The 18,580-nt window shown below is 40.6% G+C and overlaps 2 protein-coding genes across 4 annotated transcripts in view; one reads left to right on the top strand and one right to left on the bottom strand.

Annotated features, from left to right (window-relative positions):
* Positions 1-396, bottom strand: part of GLUD1 (glutamate dehydrogenase 1) — a 39,199-nt gene extending 38,803 nt beyond the window's left edge. The window contains exon 1 of the mRNA XM_040485648.1: positions 1-396. Coding sequence (XP_040341582.1) covers positions 1-111 — 111 coding nt within the window. The 5' untranslated portion in view covers positions 112-396.
* A 47-nt stretch (positions 397-443) lies between these two features.
* The window catches only part of SHLD2 (shieldin complex subunit 2), an 85,537-nt gene continuing 67,400 nt past the window's right edge, over positions 444-18,580 (top strand). For 2 of the 3 annotated variants that reach the window (XM_040485642.1, XM_040485647.1), the window contains exons 1-2: positions 455-521; positions 16,143-16,278. In XM_040485642.1, the coding sequence (XP_040341576.1) occupies positions 16,242-16,278 (37 nt within the window). In that variant the 5' untranslated portion in view covers positions 455-521; positions 16,143-16,241. Of the gene's footprint in view, positions 522-16,142; positions 16,279-18,580 lie in introns of all 3 variants that reach the window. The other variant, XM_040485644.1, reaches the window with a different exon arrangement.

Raw genomic sequence — 18,580 nt, forward strand, 5'->3', positions numbered from 1 at the left:
GGGCTGCCCGCGGGCCCGGCCCAGCAGCGCGGCCGAGTCGGCCGCCGCGGAGCCCAGGGCGGCGGGCCCGGCGCGGGACAGCAGCAGCGCTTCGCCCAGGCAGCGGTACATGGCGGCGGGGCGGAGGCCGCGGAGCAGAGGCGCTCTGGGAGGCCCGGGGACGAAGGGAGGGAGGAAGGGCCCGGCGAGGGCTGCCCTTTTAAGCTAGAGCTTCCTGCCCCCTGGGCTGTCCCCTCCCCTCCGGCGCCCGCCGCCTAACGGGGAGGACGGACTTTGGGGGCCACGGGCCCAAGTCGCCAGTGAATGGCAGGGCGGAGGGCGGGAGGTGCGCGCCGCCCAGGGAGCCGGGCCTCCGCCTCTGCTGCGGCCTCGCCCGGCCTCCCAGGCGGCGGCGCGTGCCTTGCAGGGGCGTTCGGGGGCGCGCAGGCGCGCGGGCGGGCCCAGTGCGCATGCTCGCGCCGGCCTGGGGGCGGGGCGAGGGACCCACCGGCTGCCGGATCTGCAGGGAGGCGGTGTCTCAGGTCAGTGCGCGCCCCCACCGCGTCCAGGGGAGTGGGCCTTCGTGGGGAGTCGGCCCGTTCCGGGAGGGGGCCTGCCCCGGGAAGGGGCCTGTCTGCCTCTGGGGGGCGCTGACAGGCTGGGCCGCGCCGTGGAGAGGGGGGGGGGTGTGTGTGAAGGCGTGCGGTCTGGCGGCGGGCTGGGCCTGGTGAGTCACGGGTGTCCCTCCTTTCCGCCTGCACTCCCTCGGGCCGGGTGGCCGCCCTGCACTCTCTGGCCTGCCCTCTGGTGTTCCTGCGGGGCTGGGCTCCGCGACCCGGGAGCGGCGGTTGAAAGCCGGGCTGTGGGCTTGGCTCTGACTGCGGGGACTGCGAAGGACTTAATGTCATTCGGAGTAGGATTTTTGAGGTGGCTTTCAGGAAAGGAAAAAGCCTGGGAGCTGGGGAATCCCTTACCCACTGGCCTTAGTCAAAAAACTAAGTTTTTAATTTTGCTCCATGGCAGCCATTCATTAATGTCAAGTTATGTGAATCATTGTATCTTTGTAACATTTACTGACCGTGTTTCCCTGTTTTAAAAGTATGTTCTTGAAATAGTTTAAAAACAAAAAGGCACGATAGAAACGGAATAATAATACTCCAGGAAGTTCTCAGTAATATATGTGTTAAGTGGTCCAGAATAGGATTTGTAAACTTTAAGCTACATGAGGGTTAATTTTGTACTTACACATATGTGATGAGCAATGCTAAAGTTATAGGCTCCTATGGGTAGGTAAGACTCATGTAAGTCCTATGACTCAGTCTTCTGAAAAGCTACCAAACAAAGGCCACAGTACCAACTTTAGTGGCTCCAGTGTACTTTGGTGGTTTAAAATGGCACCTTTTTGATCTGCAAAACAACTTCCTGACATTCACTTTATGCCTCTGTTAGAATATGGAAAAGAATGTCCTTAATTCTTACAATATACCACAAAGTATAAAGCAACAACCTAGATCGTTAGATTATATTCATCTATCTCAGTGTGCTCTCAAAGAAGATGCAGCTGATACTTTATCTTATTTGCTAGATAAATGTATCATTATTTATATTTGTATGTTGTTTTTCAGTGGAAAATACTCTCTGAACTGAATCCTGAATTTGTCTTGTTGGTAAAAAAAAAAAAAAAAAAATCAAGGTACCAGATTTCCTTTTCACTTGATGGTATTATCATTTTACATTGCAAAAAACCGCCATGAAAACCAAACCCCAAACCCTAAAATTTTAGAATAAAGTGATTAACATCAGTAAATATATGGACATTTTTTTCTCTTCAGATTAAATTCCTTGGTATGTTTTGAGGAAAGTGGTTTGAAAGCTTAGTTTTATTACCCTGTTTATCTCTTTCTTGATAGCCATAGCCTTCTGAAAAATAAATGTTTAACTTCTTCCAAGTTGTATTCACCTGAATTCAAAAGTTGGAAAGGCTATGGAAGTAGTGAGGAAATTATGTTTGAGAGCCTCCTATGTATAAATATCTTACAAAATGGTTCCATAAGTACCCTATAAAGTGGATGCTTTTATTTTTAAATTTTCCATTGTGTTTTAAAATTATAAGTTGTAAAAAAAATTCAAATCATACAGAAAATTCAAATGGTATAGGTAAAAGAGTGATATTTTCCAAACACTACTTTCCTTTCCCCCATTTAGTAAGTAGTTGGGAGTATTTCTCTTTAAACTAAAGTAGGTATTGTAATTCCCGATTTAACAGAAGGGGGAACTGAGGCTCAGAGAGGCCAAATACATTGTTGATGGTCACCTTGCAGGTAAATAGCAGTCTGGGAATCAAACCTGTGTATTCGACTCCAAAGTTATTCTGTTGCTACTGTCCAACAAATAGTTTAAGTATTTGTTGCATTTAAACTACTGTGATATAAAGCCTAGTAAGTTTCAGCTTTACATTGATGATTTTTTCTTATTTTATTTTATTTAAAATTCCAGTATAGTTAACATACAGTATTTTATTTGTTTTAGGTGTACGATATAGTGATTGAACAATTCCATATATTACATTGATGATTGCCTTTATAAAATATACAGTTATTTTGTAAATTAAAGTTTTATTATTAGTAATTTCCATTTCAAAAGGAGGCCAGAATTTAACTTGAAGGGAATTTTGGTCACTTGATAACCTTCAACAAAGACAAATCCATGTTCTGCCTTTGACATTTATGAGTTTTCCTTAGCTGTTTTAAAATTGCAGGTTATTTCTCTTTGATCATTGCATGCTTTTGTGTTTGAAAGTGCTTTTAAAAATATTTCAGAAGAAGAGTTTTAGGATTTAGAAAGATATAGCATATAAATAAATGAACAACATAATCTTTAAAAAAATGATTTGAAAAAATGCATACTTTCTACCGTGTCTCTCTTTGTCTCTTCTTGACATTTCATTTAAACAGAATGATACAATATGTGGCCCTCTGTGATTGGCTTCTTTCACTTAGGACAGTGTTTTAAAGATTCATCTATGTTGTAGCATGTATCAGTATTTCATATTTATGGCTAAATAGTATGTATTGTGTTACTGTATCACATTTTTAAATCCATTCATCATGGACATTTTAGCTATTGTGAATCATGCTCTTATGAACATTCTTGTACAAGTTTTTGTTTGGACATAGGTTTTCTGAACTCTTGGGTATATACCTAGAAGTGGAATTGCTGTTAACCTTTGGGGGAAAAAAAAGCTTTCTTAACCTTGAGAAACTGCCAAGCTGTTTTCCACAGCAGCTGCACCATTTTCTTTCTTACTAGCTGTATATTAGGGTTTCAATTTCTCTGCATCCTCCGCAACACTTGTTACTATCTGGTGTTAAGTGTTAGCTCATTTTGGTTTTGATTTGCAATTCCTTGATGGGTAATGATGTTGAACATCTTTTCACCTGCTCATTGGTCATTTGCATATCTTTTCTTGGAGAAATGTCTGTTCATTTCCTTTTCCTATTTTTTTTTTTAAAGTTTATTTGTTTTGAGAGAGACAGAGAGGGAGAGTGAGGCCGAGCACTCATGCCTGAGAGAGCCAGGGAGAGGCAGAGAGGGAGAGAGAATCCCCAACAGGCTCACAGCTGTCAGTGCAGAGCCCGAGGTGGGGCTTGAACTCATGTCATGACCTGAGTAGACCTGGTTACTTAACCGACAGCCACCAGGCCTTCCTCCTTTTCATATTTTTTAACTGGATTATTTGTCTTTTTTATTGTTGAGTTGTAACAGTTCTTTATATATTCTAGATACAAATCCTTTATAAGATGCCTGATTCGGAGGCGTTTGCTACTGTTCTGTTGTTGCCTTTCCACATCTTTGGTGGTGTCCTTTGAAGCACAAACATTTTTAACTTTGATGATGTTCAATTTATAAATGTTATCTTTTATTGCTTGTGCTTTTGGTGTCATGTCTAAGAAGTCATTGTCTAATTGGAGGTCATGAAGATTTACACCTATGTTTTCTTGTAAGAGTTTTATAGTGTTAGCTTTTACATTAGGTCTTTTTACATTTAGTTCTTTTACATTTTGGTCTCAAAATGGACTTTGAGTTGATTTTTGTACATGGAATGAGGAAGGAATCCAATTTCATTCTTCTGTTGGTGGATATCCATTTGTTCAAAAGGTTGTTTCTTCTCCCCATTTAATTGTCTACACACTCTATCAAAAATTAATTGACCTAAATGTGAGGATTTATTTTTGGACTCTTCAGTTCATTTTTACTTGCCCATATGTCTTTTTTTACACTAGTACCACACTATCTTGATTACTGTAGCTTTGTAGTAAATTTTGAAATTGGGAAGTGTGAGTCCTCTCACTTTGTTCTTTTTCAAGATTGATTCTTCTGGGTGCCTTGAATTTTCATATGAATTTTAGGATCAAGTGATCAGTTTCTGCACAGACTCCAGCTGGAATTTTTTTTTTTTAATTTATATATGAAATTTATTGTCAAATTGGTTTCCATACAACACCCAGTGCTCATCCCAAAAGGTGCCCTCCTCAATACCCATCACCCACCCTCTCCTCCCTCCCACCCCCCATCAACCCTCAGTTTGCTCTCAGTTCTCAACAGACTCTTATGCTTTGGCTCTCTCCCACTCTAACCTCTTTTTTTTTTTTTTTTCCTTCCCCTCCCCCCATGGGTTCCTGTTAAGCCTCTCAGGATCCACATAAGAGTGAAACCATATGGTATCTGTCTTTCTCTGTATGGCTTATTTCACTTAGCATCACACTCTCCAGTTCCATCCACGTTGCTACAAAAGGCCATATTTCATTTTTTCTCATTGCCACGTAGTATTCCATAGTGTATATAAACCACAATTTCTTTATCCATTCATCAGTTGATGGACATTTAGGCTCTTTCCATAATTTGGCTATTGTTGAGAGTGCTGCTATGAACATTGGGGTACAAGTGCCCCTATGTATCAGTACTCCTGTGTCCCTTGGATAAATTCCTAGCAGTGCTATTGCTGGGTCATAGGGTAGGTCTATATTTAATTTTCTGAGGAACCTCCACACTGCTTTCCAGAGCGGCTGCACCAATTTGCATTCCCACCAACAGTGCAAGAGGGTTCCCGTTTCTCCACATCCTCTCCAGCATCTATAGTCTCCTGATTTGTTCATTTTGGCCACTCTGACTGGCGTGAGGTGATACCTGAGTGTGGTTTTGATTTGTATTTCCCTGATAAGGAGCGACGCTGAACATCTTTTCATGTGCCTGTTGGCCATCCGGATGTCTTCTTTAGAGAAGTGTCTATTCATGTTTTCTGCCCATTTCTTCACTGGGTTATTTGCTTTTTGGGTGTGGAGTTTGGTGAGCTCTTTATAGATTTTGGATACTAGCCCTTTGTCCGATATGTCATTTGCAAATATCTTTTCCCATTCCGTTGGTTGCCTTTTCGTTTTGTTGGTTGTTTCCTTTGCTGTGCAGAAGCTTTTTATCTTCATAAGGTCCCAGTAATTCACTTTTGCTTTTAATTCCCTTGCCTTTGGGGATGTGTCGAGTAAGAGATTGCTACGGCTGAGGTCAGAGAGGTCTTTTCCTGCTTTCTCCTCTAAGGTTTTGATGGTTTCCTGTCTCACATTCAGGTCCTTGATCCATTTTGAGTTTATTTTTGTGAATGGTGTGAGAAAGTGGTCTAGTTTCAACCTTCTGCATGTTGCTGTCCAGTTCTCCCAGCACCACTTGTTAAAGAGACTGTCTTTTTTCCATTGGATGTTCTTTCCTGCTTTGTCAAAGATGAGTTGGCCATACGTTTGTGGGTCTAGTTCTGGGGTTTCTATTCTATTCCATTGGTCTATGTGTCTGTTTTTGTGCCAATACCATGCTGTCTTGATGATGACAGCTTTGTAGTAGAGGCTAAAGTCTGGGATTGTGATGCCTCCTGCTTTGGTCTTCTTCTTCAAAATTACTTTGGCTATTCGGGGCCTTTTGTGGTTCCATAGGAATTTTAGGATTGCTTGTTCTAGTTTCGAGAAGAATGCTGGTGCAATTTTGATTGGGATTGCATTGAATGTGTAGATAGCTTTGGGTAGTATTGACATTTTGACAATATTTATTCTTCCAATCCATGAGCAGGGAATGTCTTTCTATTTCTTTAAATCTTCTTCAATTACCTTCATAAGCTTTCTATAGTTTTCAGCATACAGATCCTTTACATCTTTGGTTAGATTTATTCCTAGGTATTTTATGCTTCTTGGTGCAATTGTGAATGGGATCAGTTTCTTTATTTGTCTTTCTGTTGCTTCATTGTTAGTGTATAAGAGTGCAACTGATTTCTGTACATTGATTTTGTATCCTGCAACTTTGCTGAATTCATGTATCAGTTCTAGCAGACTTTTGGTGGAGTCTATCGGATTTTCCATGTATAATATCATGTCATCTGCAAAAAGCGAAAGCTTGACTTCATCTTTGCCAATTTTGATGCCTTTGATTTCCTTTTGTTGTCTGATTGCTGATGCTAGAACTTCCAGCACTATGTTAAACAACAGTGGTGTCAGCTGGAATTTTGATTGAGATTGTGTTGAATCTGTAGATCTGTTTGGGGAGTTGTACCATTTAAAAAAAAAAATTTAATGTTTGTTTATTTTTGAGACAGAGAGAGACAGAGCATGAATGGGGGAGGGTCAGAGAGAGAGGGAGACACAGAATCTGAAGCAGGCTCCAGGCTCTGAGCTGTCAGCACAGAGCCTGATGTGGGGCTCAAACTCACGGACCGTGAGATCATGACCTGAGCCAAGGTCGGACGCTTAACCGACTGAGCCACCCAGGCGCCCTGGGAGTTGTACCATTTTAACAATATCCCATCTGGGCTTCATGAACATGAGATGTTTTTTCATTTGCTTAGGTCTTTGAAAATTGCTCTCAGCAGTGTTTTGTCTTTTCAGAGTAGAAGTTCTGTACTTCCTTTGTTAAGTTTATCACTAAGCCTTTTATTCTTTTAGATGCTATTGTAACTCAAATTGTTTTCTTCATTTTCAGGTTGTTCACTTCAAGTTATAGAAATATAATTGATTATTATATATTTTTATTTTTAAAGCTTATTTATTTATTTTGAGAGAGGGGGGGGGAGAGAGAGAGAGAGAGAGAGAGAGAGAGAATCTCCAGCATTGTCAGCGCAGAGCCCAACACCGGGATCAATCTCAACAACTGTGAGATTGTGACCTAAGCTGAAACCAAGAGTTGGACACATAACTGACTGAACCACCCAGGTGCCCCGATTATTGTATATTGATCTTTTATGCTTTCACCTTACTGAGCTCATTTATTACTTATGATTAGTTACTTTAGTGGATTTCTTAGGATTTTCTACTTACAAGCTCATCTGCGAAGGGTGATAGTTTTACTTCTTTTCCAATAGATGTATTTTATTTCACTGCCTAATTGCTGCTTATTTTTCTTTTACTGCCCAGTATTTCATTGTATGTACATGCCATAGTTATTTTTGCTAGTCTCTCATTGATGGGCATGTACCTTGAAGTCACAGCAGTGCAACCATGAATAACCTATTACATAGAACATGTTTTCAGACTTTTTTCTCTCAGGATGACTTTATCTTCCTAAGTATGAGCAGTGACTTTGAACTTAGGAAGAATTTAATAGCCATCAGAATTTTGTTTTCCTATGAAGTTGTTCACTTCTCATTTGACATAAGTAGAAAAGTCAAATATTTGATTTTTTAAACAAGAGTTTCTAGGGGTGCCTGGGTAGCTCAGTTAAACGTCTGACTCTTGGTTCGGCTCAGGTCATGATCTCACAGTTCGTGAGTTCAAGCCGTGCAATTGGGCTCTGTGCTGGTGGTGAGTAGCCTGCTTGGGATTCTCTCTCTCTCCCTCTCTCTCTGCCTCTCCCCTACTTGCTCTCTCTCTCTCTCTCTCAAAATAAATAAATACAACTTAAAAAAAAAGTTTAAATGAGAGCTTCTAAACAAGGAACTAAAGAATTTGATGTCTCTTTTATTAGGTCACTATCTTTCTAATTTTAATAGTTTTTTTTAAAGATTATTTTGTGACAACATTTTATTTTATTTTTTAAATGTTTATTTATTTTGAGGGGTAGGGAGTGCACTGCATGTGTAGGAGGGGCAAAGAGAGAGGGAGAGAGAGAATCCCAAGCAGTTTCCGCACTGTCAGTGCAGAGCCCAATGTGGGCTCATGAACTGAGATCATGACCTGAGCTGAAATCTGGAGTCAGACACTTAACCAACTGAGCCACCCAGGCACTCCTATTTTATTTTATTTTACTTTACTGTACCTTATTTTATTTTATTTTTATTTTATTTTAAAGTAAGCTCTATGCCCAGCATGGAGCTTGAACTCATGACTGTGAAATCAAGGGTTGCATACTCTAGTGACTGATCCAGCCAGGCGCCCTATATTTCAAGAGGTTTTACACAAGTGCTTATTAGTACTTCATTAATCAGCCAGTTGAGTGTGAGGAGAGAAGAGAACCTTGTGTTATGGGAACACCAAATGCAAAGGCCTGAAGGTAAATGAGACAATGATTTGAGAATATAGGGTAGCATACACTCTGGGTGAAAGCAGTTTGATCATGATAACAGTTTGGCTTAAGCATCAATTTGGTTGAAAATTAGTATTCTCTAATTCTGTTTTTTTTTTTTTCCCAATATTGGTAATTTGGGTGCATCGTGGATTGTTTTTCAAGCCATTGTGCTATAATTTTTGAGGAAAATTTTTTCTGATACTTGCTTTTGTGTTTCTAATTGATTTTCAGAAAAGTTTGTCATTTTCATTTTTCCCCTTTAGTGAGCATGTTTTTTTAGTAAGCAAAAAACAGTAAACAAAATCCAAGAAAAGGATCTGAGTTTGTAGTCTTTTTTCCTCTTAAAAAAACTTTTTTCCTAATAAATTAAATGTCACTTATATCTACTTGTCTAGTTTGGTTAAGGTGAATAATATTCAACAAAGGTTTTTATCAACTCTTGCTTAAGAGCTCTTTCCATGTTGTGGATAAACATAAAAACTCATTGTAGGAACTTTATCTCTTTACGCATAGTATGCAAGAAACAAATAGGTCTCTTAAAAATTAACTGTACTAAGAAGGGATTCTGAACTCACCTGTACGTAATTCATTATGTCTCTGTCTTTTCTTTGTTTTTAAATTGAGATCTTTTGTTTCCCTTGTATGTTAAAAGGGTGCCTCACCCCTCAGCTCTATTTATTGATCTATGTAGATGACCCATTATAAAAGCAAATCTTCATTCTAGGTTTTGCATTTCCATTTTGGAAATTTTAGATCACTTGTGATCTTACTATGGGATTGGAGTTAGAATAGTAAGGAAAAAAGTGTAAAAATTTTTACTAAAAATTGAGACATGTCTGTGATGCTGTTAAAAGCAGACATAACTGAAAAGCAGGTCAGAGAAGCAAAAAGTACCTTCTCATTGACTATCATGGAAGAGTTACGGAAGAAACAGACTTTATTGTGAAGCATAGCTATGAGTGTAATGGCACTGAGTCTGCTCTTATTGAAAGGTAGAAAAGAAAAACATGAATGAGGCAGTATGGATCCAGGAAGAGACACTGGTAATGGTTGGGGTCAGCTAAGTAGCAGTGGCCTAACTTCCTGGCCTTGAAGTGAACAAGATATTTGCTAGCTGTATTAATTGGGACATTATCCAAATAAAAGTGCCTTAGACTGAAGCTGCAAACTAAATGAGATAACTATAATCTAACAAGAAGCCTGGGGGCAAGGCTATTCCCGTAGGTTATTGGTATAGAGCTCAGTGATTCTGTCAGGGAACCAAGAGCTTTTCTGTGTTACATTCAGCAAGTTGGTGGTCTCTTTCTTCATGGTTGTATGTTTGCTACATCAGTTCCAGGGGTCACATCAAGTTAACAACTAAGTGCTATGTAGAGCATAGCACTATGCTATGTAGGAACAGCAGTTTCCTCCCATACATATTTCTTTGTTGGTAACAGAAAATCTTGGGGCACCTGGGTGGCTCAGTCAGTTGAGCATCTGACTTCAGCTCAGGTCATGATCCCACGGTTGGTGGGTTTGAGTCCCGCATCAGGCTCTGTGCTGACATCTCAGATACTGGAGCCTGCTTACAATTCTGTGTCTCCCTCTCTCTCTGCTCCTTCCTCCACACACACACACATGCTCGCTCTCTCTCTCTCTCTCTCTCTCTCTCTCTCAAAACAAACATTAAAAAAAAAAAACATCTTTTCCAGGGGTGCCTGGGTGGCTCTGTCAGTTGAGCATCTGGCTCAGGTCATAATCTCATGATTCATGAGTTCAAGTCCTGCATCCGGCTCTGTGCTGCCAGCACAGAACCCTCTTTGGATCCTCTGTCCTTCTCTCTCTTTCTGCCCCTCTCCTGCTCATGCACTCTCTCTCAAAAATAAATAAACATGAAAAAGAAAATCTTTTCCAAAAGCCTGCCAGCCAGCTGCAGCTCTTTCAGGCAGGCCTCAGTAGCTAGGAATGGGTTATATGCCATGCCCTTGCTGTGAAGGAAGCCAGAAGTAGGGCTTTCTGACACTTTGAACTTCTAAGGTACAGATAGGCACTGCCAGCAAGGAAGAAAGAGGTGTCAGGAGGAATAATTGTGAGGTTGGCAATCAGCAGTGTTTGCTGTATTTGCTTCAGAAAATAGCTCGCCTGCTCTGTGTTCTTACTGTGATAATATATTTCCTTAGAATTTAAACACAGTTTCAGAGGGGTTAAACATTCTTAAATATAATACTGGGAATTATGCTTGTGGTTTCATGTCTCTACATTGAGAAATCTACAGATTCTAGTTCCCTTTGAAAACTATCATTATGTTTCATGTTCTCTACATTGAGACATTTGCTGAGTCTAGTTCCCTTTGAGATTTTATATAATGATTATAGTTTTAAGATTATGCCTCAATTTTTTTTTTTTTTTTTTTTTTTTTGCCATTGACACTTATAAGGCAATATTTACTGTGTTGCCAGATAAGAGAACAGAACAGAAACCCATCCTCAGCTTCTGGGGGACAATATGGGAAATATAATGAAATATAAAATGCTCAGATGATTTCATGAGCTCTTCAAATTAAGCTGCCACCAGCAATTTTTGTCAATGGTGTAACACACAGGCAAGTGGCTTAAATCAACAGGAGGGCTAATCTGGCCTTTATGTTGAAACTGGAAGTTCTTTTGTTGTGCTAAGGGTGGAAGTGACCATTTCATTGGAGCCTCTATGTTATAGGACATACTATCAGAAACACAGTTTGGGATAAGACTATTTTGAAGATACTTGGGGCAGATATGTAAAGATGCCCTTTACATATATTTGTCCTCCACAATTTTCTTGTCAGAGACAGAATCTTTATCATTGTATTCCTGGAGGGCCACATAAAACCAATGAAACACAAAGGTTTCTAGATTCTAGAAATTGATATCACCAGCCACCCACAGTGGAAGTTCTGGTCAGCTGTTTAAAAAGAAATTAAGTGTTGGGGTGACTGGGTAGCTCAGTCTGTTAAGCGTTCGACTCAATTTTGGCTCAAGTCATGATTTCACCGTTTGTGGGATCAAGACCCAGGTTGGGCTCTACGCTGACAGTGCGGAGCCTGCTTGGGATTCTGTCTCTCCCTCTCTCTCTATCCCTCCCGTGCTCTCTTTCTGTTTCAAAAAAAAATAAATAGACTTAAAAACAAATTAAGTATTGGTGCTCCTGAGTGGCTCAGTTGGTAAAGCGTCCGACTTCAGCTTGGGTCCTGATCTCACGGTTTGTGAATTCAAAGCCTGTCATCGGGCTCTGCGCTGACAGCATGAAGCCTGCTTGGGATTCTGTCTCCTTCTCTCTCTGCTCCTCCCTCTCTCTCTCTCTCAAAGCAAATAAATAAAATAAAAAAAAATGAAGTATCAGCGTGTAGCAGTGTGTCAGTGCGAAAGTGCTGATACGGAGACAGGAGAAGTGTCAGGACTTCAAGAGTGAGGGAAGTTGTGTTGAAAAGCTCTTTTGAAAGCAGGTATTTATCCATACCTTCATGTGTGTTTTTCTAGGTCAGATATAAAATGGAATTGTTTTTGAATAACAATTGTTTGGTATATTTTAATAAGTATTCTAAAGAATGACAGACTTTGACTATCTTGTGTAATTTCATATTGCCATGCCTCTTTTCTTATGCAATACAAACACCAAAAAAAGTGAAGGAAACATGAGAGAAATAATCACACTTGGCTTGAAAGTAACTAGAAAAAAATTAAATTGAAAAAAAAAAGCAAAAAACTAAAAGACCTGAACCTTGAGAAAGTCCAGTTCCTTACCTCTTATGGTTGTCATTTATTTTAACATTTTCTTAGAGAAAAATTTAAAAGTGTGCCTATGAAAATAATAGGAAGACTGCCCCATCAGTCTGCAATGACTGTGCGTTTTCAACTACAGGCATTCCTCGCTGATCCAAGATCTGCTGTCTGAACTCAGAAACATAACAGATGGGACAACAAGGGATAGTTACATTTATTCCTAACCTATTTCTGCAGACTCATGTCATTTCTAATCCAAGTCACTTTTTCTCATATTGGTTCTCATGATGAAACACTTAAATCTTCCTAATTTTTCTCTATAGTTATTAGTTAAAATAGTAATAACTGGCAAAAACTGAATTTGATTTTTTATTTATTTTTTCTTCTGTTTTTACCCCTGGCCCCCCACCAATCCCCCAGCCTGACTCTGAATTTGAATTTTATTTTATTTTATTTATTATTATTATTTTTAGATATACATATTTAAAAATTTTTTAATGTTTATTTTTGAGGAAGAGACAAGGTGAATGGGGGCTGAGAGAGAGGGAAACACAGAATCTGAAACAGGCTCCAGGCTCTGAGCTGTCAGCACAGAGCCTGATGCGGGGCTCAAACTCACAAATCGTGAGAGATCGTGACCTGAGCCGAAGTCAGACGCTTAACCAACTGAGCCATCCAGGCACCCCTGAATTTGAATTTTAAAGAGTAGATTAAGACCTGAAAATTCTGAAATAGGAAAGAAGAATGCTTAAAAATCGGTATCTAGGCACATAAAAGCACTCCAGGATATATTTTAAGATACTAACAGTTGAAAAAACAATGACTAGATATATTCATTTTTTCCACTTCTTAAATTTTATTTTTATTTTGAAGTGATTATGCTAATAATAATTTGTTCTGAAATAAGTTTTCTTTAGAAATAATTTTAGATATATAGAAGAGGTGCAAAGATACTGCAGAGTTCCCTTCACCCATTTTCCCCTAATGATAACATCTTATATAGCCAGAATACATTTATCAAAATTAAGAAATTAGCATTGGTACAGATTGATTTTTTTTTTTTAATTGTCATGTTAGCCAAATTGTCATATTGACCAACATGCTTTTTGCTGAATTACCTGGAGCTGTACTATTGATCTTATTCGTGATCTGTGTTCTTAGCTCAGCTCTTTCTGATGGTCACGTTTGGTACCCTGTGACCTTCATCCTGTTCCTCAGGTTACAGATGACTGACCGCCTTTTGGGCAGATACCCAACCATGTCCAGTCTAAATGCTGGCCAGAAACCTGTTATGTGACTTGGTCAGAAGGATGGCTTTCCAATTTTAGTTTTATTTCTAATCCATGTGTCTCTTAATAATATCCTCCCCACTTACAGAGCTGGTCGAAATGTCTTTTTAAACCAAAAAAGCCTGATCAAAATGATATGCGTTAGGTAACTGCACCTTGGTTCATTGTGGCTAGAGTGTGTGCATGTGTAGGTCTGTTGGGGAGGGAGGGAGAGGCAGAAGAAGAAATGGCAAGAGATTAGGGAGGCAGCTCACCAGACAGTGTGTCTCTTCATTTGACTAGTTTATTGGCTTTACTGATATCTTCTGTTGTATATTTGTCTGTGCGATTTTTGAATCTGGAGATGCAAATCTTTTCAGGTTCTAGAACATTTTCTTTTCTTTTTTCTTTTTCTTTTTTAATGTTTATTTTTGAGAGAGAGAGCCAGAGCACAAGTGGGGGAAGGGCAGAGAGAGAGGGAGACACAATCAGAAGCAGGCTCCAGGCTCTGAGTTGTCAGCACAGAGCCCAACGCAGGGCTCAAACTCAAGAACCGAACCGTGAGATCATGACCTGAGCTGAAGTCAGACACTTAACTGGCCGAGCCACCCAGGGGCCCCTTTAGGTTCTAGAACATTTTCAACTGTTACTTCTTCAAATACTGTCTCTACCCCATTCTGTCCTCCTTCACTTTATCTTCTGTGTTTCTTACCTACTCTTTTTGTGTTTTCAGCTTTTTATTTTTTTGTGCTTCATTCTACAAGGATTCAGTTTTCCACATAGCTCTCCTTTTTTTCTTCTGGGTTGGGGCTACTGGTAGAGAAGCTTTATAATTTTTCCTGGCATTGAGGAGGGGGCATCTCATCTTTGTGCCATTTTCTGACTTTGGCCATTGCTGAGCTGTACCTTGGCTGGCTTAGTCTTGATTGGCACTGCCTGCTGTGCTGTGTCTGAAGCTGATGTCCCTGCTACTACTGACCTCTGGTCAGCAGGTCTGTGTGTGCTGGACCCACCCTAATTCCGGGCTCTTTTGGGCCCAGTGGCCCCAAACAAACTTCTTAATGGTTTCTACAGCATGCTGGTGTGCTTGGGTCTTTGAGGCAGCTTTTCAGGAATATAGTATGAGCATGTCCTTGGCTGTTACTGACCTACCACATTAATATAGTGGCAGGTGCGAGGTTTTTGCTAAAAGACATACAGTTCCCTGGACCATAACTTGCAAAAGGGAAAGGCAGTTATCTTCTGAGTCCTTACGCACAAACATTTTCTTACCCTTTCTCGCCCCAAGACATAGTCGCAGATGGGATAGGAAGAATTCCAAACTTTTAACTATTTTCTAGCTCCCCTTTCTCTCCCTACTCCTCCTTCAGGTTTTTATGTCCTCTCAATTGTTGTGGGAGAATTGCATTTACGCCAGCACCTCCTACTTCCTCTATGCTGTAGTTTACAGTATAAACTCTACCAGGAAAGTTTTCTTGCTTTGGTCTGTGGTGCTGAAAGTCAGGGTTTTAGAACTTAAAAAAACCCTGGGGCATCTGGGTGGCTCAGTTAGTTAAGCATCCAACTTCAGCTCAGATCATGATCTCACTGCTTGTGAGTTTGAGCCCCACGTTGGGCTCGGTGCTGACAGCTTGGAGCCTGGAGCCTGCTTCAGAATCTGTCTCCATCTCTCTGCCCCTCCCTTGCATGCGCTCCGTCTCTGTCTCTCTCAAATATAAAATAAAACATAAAAAAATTTTTTTTAATTTAGAATTTCAAAAAACCCCTTAGATCTTGCACGTGAAATTCTTAACTTTCAAGAATTGTGGTTTCATTGGACTAAGGACCTAAATGTAAGAGCCAAAACCATAAAACTCTTAGAAAAAATGTAGGTGTAAATGTTCTTCATCTTATATTAGGCGACAGTTTCTTAAATATGACACCAGGGATGCCTGGGTGGCTCAGTGGGTTAAGCATCCAACTCCTGATTTCGGCTCAGGTCATGATCTCATGGTTCATGGAACTGAGCCCGGCATTGGGCTCTGTGCTGATAGTGTGGAGCCTGCTTGAGAATCTCTCTTTCCCTCTCTCTCCGCCCCTCCCTGGCTTAGGCACGTGCACTCTTTCTCAAAATAAAGAAACTTAAAAAAACACTTAAATATGACACCAGAAGCACAAAAAGTAGATAAATTTGTCTTTATCAAAATTAAAAACTTTTGTACATCAGAAGTACTCTCAAGATAGATATTGAAGTACCAGTATCTTTTCATAGAATGAGTGAGTCCACAATTCAGGATAGAATTCTAAACTAGAGATATATATTTGGTCGTCATCAGTGAGTAGGCAGTGTGAACATGGTAATCCCAGGATGGAAGTGAGAAGAGCAAAGGAAGGAGTCCTGAGGGAACGTCAGTCTCTGAGCACCGAGTAGAGAAAGGAAGGAGTGATCTGCAAGGTTGAAAGAAGAGTACGAGTTATCATAGAAGTTTCCCCCACTTGACTCTAAGCTCCTTGAGGGCTTAACTCTGTCATGTTCCTCATTTTATCCCCAGTTCTGGTCATAAAGTAGGTTTCCGGTTGTCAAATGAAAACTGAGAAGTCTTAAGGAACAGTGGTCAGCAGTGTCAAATGTCTCAAATAGGTCAACGGACATAAGGACTGAGCAAACAAGGAGCTGATTGATGGTCTTTAGAAGAGCATCGATGGAGCGTCTGTGGTGGAGATAAATGCCAGATTGCTGATGATGAAGGGTGAAAGGTTGCGAGGAGGTGGAGACAGTAAGTGCAGACATTCTTTTAAAAAAAACTTGAAGGATAGTAGGTAGAGGGCATGCTGTATCAAGATGAGAGTGACTTCAACATGGTTATGCACTACACAGAAGTTGGCAGAAAGGGAGAAGTTGATACAGGAAAAAGGAAGTATGTGAGACTGAATGTTATCCTCAGGATTAGCGGGAATGGAGGGAAGATATAGGGCTGGAGTAGGAGTAGGAGTATAGTTTCTACTGACATAGGAGTAGCGGAAGGAGAGATGGTGTTGTGGAAGAAAAGTGTTTGGGTGGTAGGTGAGGGATTTGGGGCCTCCTTACACTTGATTAATTTTCTCAGTAAAGTGTGGGGAGGTTAAAGTCATTAGCTGAGTTTATCGAGTAAGAAAATAGTGATTGTAGGGGAGAGTTTGAGGAGAAGGGAGCATTTTCAGAAGGCCATTGGTGGAAATGAGAGGGCTAATGGAATGGATTACTTAGACGAATTGTAATGACACATATTTCATGGCTCTGGTGTATATAGTTGTATGAGTGATCTTCTCCCCCCATGTCAGGGCTCAGCAACCTGAGTGAGCAGACAAGTTGAACAAGTCCCCGTCTAATGGGCCAGTGTGGCAGAAAGGGAGGCAAGAGATTTCAGCAGTGACAGGGTTTAAAGCGATGGGCCATTGAGGCTAAGCTGAATAGGGGGTAACTTTTGAAACCGGAAAGCAGCTGGGATATGAAGTGTCGAGACTGGATATTGGAATTTAAGATTAAGTTAAATTTCAGATTAAATAGGAGGAGCAGTTGCTGGTTATGACTGACTGCAAGAGCTGGTTATGGAGCAGATTTCTGAAGTAGAGAGAAAGTGAAGGTTACGGGGGTTGAACAGATAAGGGAACTGTAAAGCTAGGGTGTTAACAGGAGCCAGCTACAGAGGAAGTAAGTTGCTCAGAATGGTTCCAGGACAAGGGTTGGGAAGATTATGAACTTTGTCCCAAAGTCTTTAGTGAACGTGGGAGAGTGACCAAGAGGTCAGTCGATGACAGAAACAAGGAGAGAAAGGCAGGAACAGGACATAAACCTCTACAGAGGTACTTTTATATGGGGGTAAAGAACTGCATTGGTGAATAAAGAATGACCTCCATGCCTCACCTTGGCTGAGCAGGAGAAAGAATAGCTTGCATTCAGATTTTAGTTTAGACAGAAAGACTGCTGGAATGTTATTCAAATTGGTTCAAGGTTTAGGGTATTTGTTTACAGTGGAACATGTAAAGGGTTATCAGGAAATATAGCTATTGGACATGTGCGCTAGTCGAGGAGGGGGAGTACACACCAGAAATGAGATCAGAGTGCAGCGACAAAGAGGAATTAAATTGGAGGGGCTTAGGTTTGGGTGATTGTGGTAATGATGAAAAACATGGTAGTCTTAGCTGGTCTCAAAATTTTTATTGATTTTGTGGGAAAATGTATTTATGCTGACAGACTGAGATACTGGTTGTGCACAAAACTGGATGACTTCATTATTTTCAGGTCTGCTTAGCAATGTTTAGCAATCTGTGGCCTTTGCTCAGCATGTCATGAAGAACCCTAGCATGGAGGTGTTTTCTTCTTTGGCAAGGCCTAGCCCTGGTGAGGAGGATGGCAGGGCAGAAGCGATTGGTGGTCACGTGATCTTTTGACCAGGACAAACTTGTCTCTAAGGGGTGGGTAGGTAGGTAGGGATAATCCTGAGTCCAAATTGGGGTGAGAAATCATAGGTCATCAGTCCTTTGGAAAACCTGATGCCAGCTTGAAGGGGTATGTAAAAAATTCTGAGTCCCAAAAGGAGGGACTAGCAGTAAGGATGATTAATGATCTTCTTCATGACTTAAAAATTTAATACTATTGCAGCAGTATTTAAGTCATATTTAAGTTAAAAAGTATAACCTGAAATGCTACACATTAAATGTCTATTTTTAAAATTAGAAAATGTGTCAAATTATAAAGTTGCAAAATAATACTCTCAAAATTTTACTTCTCCCCAAATGCCTTTCTTGAAGCCAAAGGTTTTACGTTGATCTTTGGCATATTAAAAACAAATTTTTTTTAATGTTTATTCCTATTTGAGAGAGAGACACACACACACACAGAGTACGAGCAGGGGATGGGTCAGAGAGGGAGACACACAATCTGAAGCAGGCTCCAGGCTCTGAGCTGCCAGCACAGAGCTCGACGCGGGGCTGGAACTCACAAACCACGAGATCATGACCCGAGCCGAAGTTGGGTGCTTAACTGACTGAGCTACCCAGGTGCCCAATCTTTGGCATATTTAAAATATGCTTTCAGAC

Source organism: Herpailurus yagouaroundi, unplaced genomic scaffold (assembly GCF_014898765.1).
Source record: "Herpailurus yagouaroundi ecotype Mexico unplaced genomic scaffold, PumYag 163, whole genome shotgun sequence".
In the NCBI taxonomy this organism is placed as follows: Eukaryota; Metazoa; Chordata; class Mammalia; order Carnivora; family Felidae; genus Herpailurus; species Herpailurus yagouaroundi.